This window comes from Tachysurus vachellii, chromosome 14 (genome assembly GCF_030014155.1).
Source record: "Tachysurus vachellii isolate PV-2020 chromosome 14, HZAU_Pvac_v1, whole genome shotgun sequence".
Taxonomy (NCBI): Eukaryota; Metazoa; Chordata; class Actinopteri; order Siluriformes; family Bagridae; genus Tachysurus; species Tachysurus vachellii.
Window position 1 is genome coordinate 7,234,595 of NC_083473.1, and position 8,997 is coordinate 7,243,591.

The 8,997-nt window shown below is 35.9% G+C and overlaps 1 protein-coding gene across 2 annotated transcripts; it reads right to left on the reverse strand.

Annotated features, from left to right (window-relative positions):
• Positions 1-4,274: 4,274 nt before the first annotated feature.
• LOC132856999 (uncharacterized) lies at positions 4,275-8,953 on the reverse strand. Of its 2 annotated transcripts, XM_060886924.1 has the most exons (8): positions 8,870-8,953; positions 8,256-8,327; positions 8,118-8,153; positions 7,947-7,994; positions 6,913-7,152; positions 6,276-6,311; positions 4,846-4,953; positions 4,275-4,736 (listed from the first exon to the last, which is right to left on the reverse strand). In XM_060886924.1, the coding sequence occupies exons 2-8, from the start codon at positions 8,299-8,301 to the stop codon at positions 4,657-4,659; spliced, it is 594 nt and encodes a 197-aa protein (XP_060742907.1). In that variant the 5' UTR covers positions 8,302-8,327; positions 8,870-8,953; the 3' UTR covers positions 4,275-4,656. The 2 variants fall into 2 exon arrangements, with proteins under 2 accessions (XP_060742907.1, XP_060742908.1); XM_060886925.1 differs by lacking the exon at positions 6,276-6,311.
• Positions 8,954-8,997: the final 44 nt, after the last annotated feature.

The window sequence follows — 8,997 nt, forward strand, 5'->3', positions numbered from 1 at the left end:
TTTCCACTGAGTATTGATGAGTGACAGGATGTGTAGCTCATTTCAGACAACATTTCCTAGAGAGACGCTGGAGGAAGTGCGCCTGAAGGTGGCGTCCTCTCTGTCGATGCTGCCGATCGTGTCTTTACGACGGCTCTTAGGCGAAGGCCGCAGCGTACAATGGAAACAGAAGGCGTAGAAAAATGCCACCAGGAGCAGGACACACACAATGCAGAAGATGATGGTAATGATGATAATGTTAATGTTTATGAGATTATTGCTTGATGGAAGGTTGGGGAGGATGGAAGGGGTTATGGTGTAATTTTCCATTTTGAAGGCTGAAATGCTGGAGCCTTGAAAAACTCCACTCGCTATTGATGCAGCTGAAGCAGACATCTCAGTCAGCTGGCCTGAGGGTGGATGGGGTTGTGGGAACGCCATCTGTTGAATTGTAGACAGGTCTTTAATAGTTTGCATGAAAAAAAAATCTGCATTAATTCCTTAATTCATCTCCACAGAATAATGATTGTGTTCAGATTATATTACACATTCATCAGATAACAGTCCAGACTACATACCATAAGATAAAGAAATGAGTAATAAGCTGAGTGTTTGGGAAATGAATGCGTACCTCTCTGATTTAAGGCATCTAACATAAACAAAATTGTGTGTGTGTGTGTGTGTGTGTGTGTGTGTGTGTGTGTGCACGCTGTCACACATTTTGACTAAAGTGTTGCTGATGTCACAATCAAAAATGTATCAAATGACTGCTGATGTCACAATTATTTTGTTCCGAATATTTCTGATGTAGCATTTACATTATGATCAAAGGGTTGCCGATGTCACAAATACCTTCTTGACTAAAGAATCGCTTATTTTTATTTTTTTTACAGTTATGATCAATTTGTAACAATCCGATCTAAATATTGCCGACGTAAAAGTGTCGCTGGTACATTTTAATCAAAGCATCGCAGAGCTCCCAGAAACCTTTTTGATCAAAGGGTCGCTGACATCACAGAAACCTTTGGATCAAAGGGTCGCTGATGTCATAGTTATATTTTGATCAAAGGGTCGCTGATGTCAGAGTTACATTTTGATCAAAGGATAGCTGATGTCACCAATACATTTTGATTAAAGAGTCCCTTATGTGACAGTTTCTGTATGATCAAAATATTGTCATTTAAATAAAAATATATATTATCTTGTCTTTCTTTTTACAATCTTTAATAAATAGCACAATGATGAATTGGCTGAATGGAAAAGACAGAGATACTCACTCAGTGTTCTCCCGGTCTCACACACACGGTGTGGTCCATAGCCGCTGTCTTTGTGTATCAATGACGATGGCAGCTTTTGTGTGGGGAGAACATGGTGTGTGAGAGGAGAAGAGGACAAGAGAGGAGGGCACTGTGTTAGAGATAAAAAGCTGTCCTCTCTGGGTAGGTTGTGTTGCCATAGTAATATTCCATGTGAGCCTGAGAGTTTAAGGGTTTCAGAAGGAATGATGTGTGTGTGTGTTTGTGTGTTTAAGTGTGTGTAATAGATTGATTTTACCTGGTGATACAGTAACAGTCTGGACAGTATGGTTTCTTGCTGCACCTCAAAAAGACTTATTAAGATGTGTCCCATGTTGCATCCCTTCATAAATATAATAACGTTAAAGAGTTCTGCCACTGTCTGTTCCTTGTGAAATAATACAATTTCTCACTGATACAATTTCTCACCGTTGTGACCGATACCAACCACACAGCTTCAGTTTCCCCGGAACATGACGTCACTAAACAGTAATAATGTTTCTGAATGGTCTGAATGGTATTATACTGTTCCATATACAGGCCAATTGTGGATTTCTTTTTAAATATATGTGTAGCTACTGTACATATAGGAATATTATGAAACTGAGCGAACCCACACTCTGACATGTGCAACAGCCCAGTTTTTGATTTTGCATAATCAGCCACGGATATACAACTTGCTTGTTATTCAGCTGTTCTTGCGACCAAATATCATTCTTCTGATTAGTGGAGTTTTCTGTCACAGACAACGTGTGTGTCTCGTTCATTATTTCTGACTGAAGTAACTCGCTTTGCTTCTGCGATCCTGATCCAGGTTTGCATGTCCATCTTCTCGGGATCTTTTTTGATCAGGCACACCATCAGCTTCACTCGTGGATTAAAAAATAAATTTTTTATAATAATATTTTTTACCAATATACCATTATTTCTTTCCGCTGCTCGCTGCGAACGAAACAAAAATCATGTCCCAATGAGAGTGATTGTAAACTTAAGAAAGATGATTGGTCAGAAATATATGTTTTGACCCATGTAACGATTTGCATGTCTCACATACATTTACATTTACGGCATTTAGCAGACACTCTTGTCCAGAGTGACTTACAACTGAATAATTGAGGGTTAAGGGGCCCAGCAGTGGCAGCTTGGTCCTGGGGTATGAACCAATGACCTTCCGATCAGTAGTCCCACACCTTAAACACTGAGCTACCACAACCCAATATACATTACTGCACAGTGAAATTCTTTCTTTATATATCCCAACTTTGGTGGTTGAGGTCAGGATACACGGTCAACTCAAGGGCCCAACAGTGGCTTGAACCCCAATCCTCAGAACAGCAATCCAGAGCCTTAAGCACTTGCGCCACCAGTGGCCCTATAAACAAACATTCCCAGGTTCCACCTTAGACTTGTATTCTGCTTTATGTTCAGTACCATTCAAAAGATCATATTGTGGGTTTTGAGTCTTAAAAATGAGCAATTTTAGCACTGCATCACATTCCAGAGCCTCTAGGTGGTCCATTAGCAGGATCCCATACTCTCATTGCTGTAGCATGGGTTTGATTCGAAGGTAGGGATCTAATTAAGCCACTGAAGATCCAACTCTTTTGTGCCCTTATGCCCTTGTCAAGAAGGGCATAAGGGCATACAATCTAATATGCAGACCAGATGATCTTCTGTGGTGACCCCAAACAGAGAGAAGCTGAAAGAAGAACTCTAGTAATGTATTGTAGGTTTCATATTCAATATACACCAACCATTTGCATCTCCAATGTAAACAATACTGAAACCAAAACTTTGAAAGGGTCTACATTGACATGGACCTAATTAGCATAACACACACTCATTTCTAAGCTCTATTTCTCATTTATCCAATTATTTATATGGTATTTTGAACATTTGTCTCCCCACCCAGCTGTTAGTTTAGTGTCATTCTGCCAGGAGTCTCTGTGAGGTCTGAGCTCACTCTTTATACCAGGAAATACTTTAAAAATGCAAAAATATCATTTACATATTGTTTCCACGTAACCTAATTTATCCAGTCATGCCTTTACAATCTCTCGAACATTAGAAAGTTTTTACTCTGTTATTATAGAAATTAGAGTTAGAGTTTTGCTTTGTAAATGAGTTTTACCAGTTAAGCTGGTAGTTAGATACATTATTGGTCTTAGTCTTTGGCTAATGTGAACAAATTTTCTACTAAGTCTTTCTACTAAGTTTACACATTTTAACCATTTTTAAATCCAACTTTTAACCCTTTTAACCCTGAGTGTGTCTCCTTGTATGTAAAATAAATTCAAAGAGTTTTATTTTTAGAGATCTTAATATTCATGATGTTATTTTTCTTACTTCCTTTGTCACCGCATCTTCACAATACCTGTACAACAAAAATAAACTCATTTTAAATGGATCCAGTAAATCATCTCCTAACTGAAACTTTTGGGAAAAAGCTCTGCTTTTGGAAAAAACAAAACAAAACAATGACTACAGTGATTAAAATTATTCATAGCTTTATTAAAAAAGGTTCATAAATAATAAAACTAAATAAAATTTCAGAACTCATTTTACATTACAAGAATCAAAGCCTTGCTATTTAGTAGAAAATCTGTTATCAAGGTTAAAATAATACGATATACTTTAATAACATCTAAGTTATAAAAAATATTTAAAAAATTAATAAAAACTTGAATCATATAAAAAAATATTCATGTCTTCAGAACCATTCTGTGGCTTACTGTGATTTTATAGTAATTTAACTATTATAGAAGTCATTGTATAAAGATATTGTGATATAATTTTTATCAACATTATGTGGAATTATATAATGACAGGGACTGATATAGTTATTTATCTTATTATCTTATCTTATATCTTATATTATTAGAATTATTAATCTCACACACACACACACACACACACACAAAATCTATCTATCTGTCTATTTATATATATATATATATATATATATATATATATATATATAGTATATACAAATCTGTCAATCTATCTGTTTTTCTGTGTCTGTCTGTCTGTCTGTCTATCTCTCTCTCTCTCTCTCTCTCTCTCTCTCTCTCTCTCTCTCTCTCTCTCACACACACACACACAATATTTATTTCTTGTTTTGTGCTGAAGACATTTCAGTTTGAGATCGAAAGACAAAAGATCTGTGTTCAGTTTATTATATTCACATCCAGATCTGTTAAAATTAGAACATGCCACATTTTTTTGTTTCATTTAGATGGAAATATTATACAAATATATCTAAAATTCTGATTATATCGTCTCATATTCATGTTTTGATCTCAAATGTTACAAAGATCTTTGATATATTTATTTATTAAACCATTATTTACAATTTTCTGAACACTAACTATCTCCTCCTCTCTCACCAGTAGCTTATGGTGGTGGCAGTGCTTTCATTGCTCTGCATCGCTTGTCTCTGTTGCCTCCTGGCCTGCCTTTGAACTAATGAGTCAAACAGATACAGGAGCAAACATTTAAATGCTAGGCAAGTACTAATTTATCTACATGTAAATACAACATCTTTTATGTAGTTGCCCGAGGTTCAGCTTACCTTCTCCTCTCTTTAGCATAATCTTCATGCTGATACCGAATGTGAGGATGATGAAGACAGCTCCTACTCCACAGATCAACAGAACGACGTGGAATTGATTTCTAGTGCCTATGAGAACAAGGTCACAAATGAGACAGCTATGAAGGAACTCAACATGGGTAAAAATGTGAAATTCTCTAGATGGGCTAGTAGAAAGCAAGGGAACGTGAGTTTGGACACTTTTAATCACTCGGTCACATGAGAGTCTACATTTGAGGAGGAGCTTCTTCCCACATGCCAATCGGGCTCACAACCTGGTGAACACCTAGACTTTTCAAGACTGCCTCAACAACCACTACCATTGCTGGACATTTACACATTGCACACTTGTACTACATGCACATCCTGCACTTTAACACTTAATAAATATGTTTATATACTGTATGTCTGTACTCACACACGTCGCTGAATCCCACTACCTCTGTTCTGAGCTGTGTGCTGGTGTGAGAAAAGTGCGAAGCTAGCACTGGGTCCACATGTTTGATAATGCTACCTCTGTTTCTGATTATATTTTCTTTCTCAGATTAAATTTTTTTTAATATTATTATTTAATTATTTAACTCAGATTATATTTTCCTGATAATAATAATAATAATAATAATAATAATAATAATAATAATACTAATAATAAATATTGTATTTATTTATTTATTTATTTATTTATTTTTTTAATTAATGAATTTATTTTTTTTTCCTCATTATATTGCATTCACCTGCGCCTTATTTTTATTCCTTTATTAATGGTGCTTGCAAAGCAACATTATTACTATTGTGCCGGACAAAACTTGCGGGGTGCGTAACTTGTCCCGCAGCTTTAGTCCTACACCCATGAATGACGTGTCAAATCGACCGGCTCTTTGAGGAAAGGTGTGCTATGACTTTTATAAGCGATCCGAGTACCCGGTACTTCCGGTACCGGGTCTCAAAGTGGCCTCTTTTCCCCATAGACTCCCATTATAAAGTTTGGAGGTTTATAACTCGGCAAGCTTTCGAACTATCTACACCAAACTCAGCCATCTCCTTTAGGGTGATACTCTGAACAAACTTTTAAATTGGTGTACCGACTGGCCTTCCGGTTGTGCCGCAGCCCCGCCCCCAATATAAGCAAAATCAAAAAACCTTTTACAGCATGGACATGTGACATATCAAAACACTCACAACAATGAGGGGAACTTTTTCACGTGTAGTTTGATGACGTCACGTGATGTCATGTGTAGCCCCGCCCCCAAAATAAGCGAAATCAAAAGGTTAGCACAACACGGACATGCTGGCATCCTTTATCAGATAAAACAGGATTGAACGTAATACAATAATGAGAAAAAAAACTGTTATTAATTCACAGTAAAAGAGACAGCTATGGATAAGTTAAAACAATCAGTCAGTGACTTTACCTGGACTGGATGTAGTATTAACTGACAGAACATTGTCTAGAGAGAGAGATAGCATCATTACTGAAAACTAAGTCACACTCACATCATGTTATTTGGTGTTTATGAAAAGTTTATAAACAACAACAAAACGAATTTTGTTGAACAAAGACTTATCTTTAAAAGCTACTTAAAAGCTTCCATAATCAACTAACTAACCAAGTAACTAACTACAAATTAATTGTTAATATAAATATCTCAATGTCACATTTCCAACCAACCAACCAACCAAAAAAATACATGATATTAATTAATCACTTGATTCATTTATACAACTGTTATTCTGCTCTTTCCAAAGAAATGTGATATTAATAATAATGGCAATAAAAATCCCATTGACTCGACTTGATCAGCATGGTCACGTTATCAACATTAAATTGTTGATATGTTACAAAATAATGAAGTGCATCATTCTTTTATACAGTAAAAATTGCAGCCATTAAGAAATCTTAGTAGTATTAGAGGAGTAAAGCTCTCTGGTACATGCGATGATGAAATAATCAACTTCAGGGTGAAGAACCTGCCCATACGCCATAATAATAATTATTTGAAAGCAGTTATTATTATTATTAGTAGTAGTAGTAGGAGTAGTAGTACTTACTTCCTATTTCAAAAATTGTAGAGTTGAAGTTTCCACACAGACTCAGAACAGTACAAGTGTATGTTGTCTTCTGTGTGATGTTCTGAACTAAAAAGCTCTGATTCACGTTAGGTATTTTCTGCTGGTTCTTCAGCCACTCAAAGCCGTTGATCATGTTTGGAGACAGGTTAGTGTAACAGGTCATGTTCTCATAAGTACTAGTGTTCGTAGAGTTGTTCTTCACTTGTACAGTGACGTTACCTGTATCAACAAAAAGTCAAATATAAACAGACAATTGCACTGTTTGGCCGTATAATACACAGAAGGGAAGTGATTATTAGTAAAAGGGAAGTGAAATATTAATTCTTTGTTCTTAGTAGCATAACATCAATATCAACTAGTCCATAATGTCTTTATTGTCTAGAGTTGAATCCGAATCAACACAAATCCAATTCTTTACTAAGTTTTACTTGTACTAAGAAATCCACTTTGTTTGACTGAGCACACATTTTATTAAACATCAGCGTCCGTTTTTTGATATTTAATCAGCTGTTTGAAAACGATCTCTGCCGAGCTTCTGATACCTGCTGACAAATTCATCTGTAGATAAACAGAACAATGCGGCCGTGCTTTAGTCTTTATGTCTGTCTGGTTCTCTAACCATCGCTTTTATTATCGAAGTTTCATACTGATACTAGCAACACCATCATGCTCATCTTCTCACAGATGGCTATCTAGCTGAGCTGACTGTTCTGTAACCTTGTCAAATAGCTGCGTTGCATGCTGGGACTGTGAGTGCAGGGGTTGTTGTATCCGTACTTTCTACAATGGATCTCACCTTTACATGATAATGAATGCCAAACCTGACTGTGTCTCTTATTAAACACCATTTAACACTTGTGAGCTAAGTGTGGCATAAACAAGCACTACAGTATCTGCTCAAGTTAGCGCCAGAACTGCTAAACACAAGATATTTAACACACTGTTTCAGTGTGGAGTTTTCCTTTAAAAGCATCAACATTCATCTAAGGGAGAAGAGAGTCTTCAATACTGACCAGGAAGACATAGAACCTTTGTCGAGTCCTGCGGACACGGCTGGCATTCTTCATCAGATAAAACAGGACGGAACGTAATACAATAATGAGAAAAATAAACATCAACTGTTATTGATTCACAGTAAAAGAGACAGCTATGGATAAGTTAAAAAACACAGTCAATGACTTTACCTGGACTGGATGTAGTATTAACAGACAGTACATTGTCTAGAGAAAGAGAGAGAGAGAGAGAAATTAAAAAATTGTACAAAAATAAAAGAATTCGAATTTATTAGACATAAATGCATGATGTGTTATGTGGATACTCACAAATCTGTGTAACGATAAGGAGAGGTGTCAAGCCTGTTACATCCATCTTCCTACCAGAGTCATTACTGAGAACTAAGTCACACTCACATCATGTTATTTGGTGTTTATGAAAAGTTTATAAACAACAACAACAACAGCAACAACACAAATTTTGTTGAACAAAGACGTAAAGGCTTCTATAATTAACTAACTTACCAAGTAACTAACTAACTATGAATATAAATCTCAATGTCACATTTCCAACCAACCAACCAAACAAACAAAATACATGATATTAAATAATCACTTAATTCAAAACTGTTATGCTGCTCTTTCCAAAGTAATGAGATATCAATATACAGTTTCAGTTTCTTTGTAAAAGTGCAGCATAAATCTGCTAGAAATAAAACCCAGTCAAAAACGCCAGATATTAACTATATCCTCCTAACTCAAATACAGTAGCTTATGATGTAATTTTTCAGTTAATTCCTCCATAAGTCCTCAGTCCCTACTTGCACCTAGTACTTCCTTCTTGTAGTGAGCAGAACATAAACCTACTATAAACAACCAAACGACAACTTTTAGGATAGAAATAGAAAAAAAAAAAAAAAATTTCAATTATTTCATAATCCTACCTTCAGATGCGGTATAAGTTTTCTGTGTGCTTGTGTGTGTAAAACATTGATAGGGATGTGACGTGGAAAGTGACAGAGGTGAAACATGCTCTTTATGGCTGTGAATTAATTTGGTTGGGAAAACAATC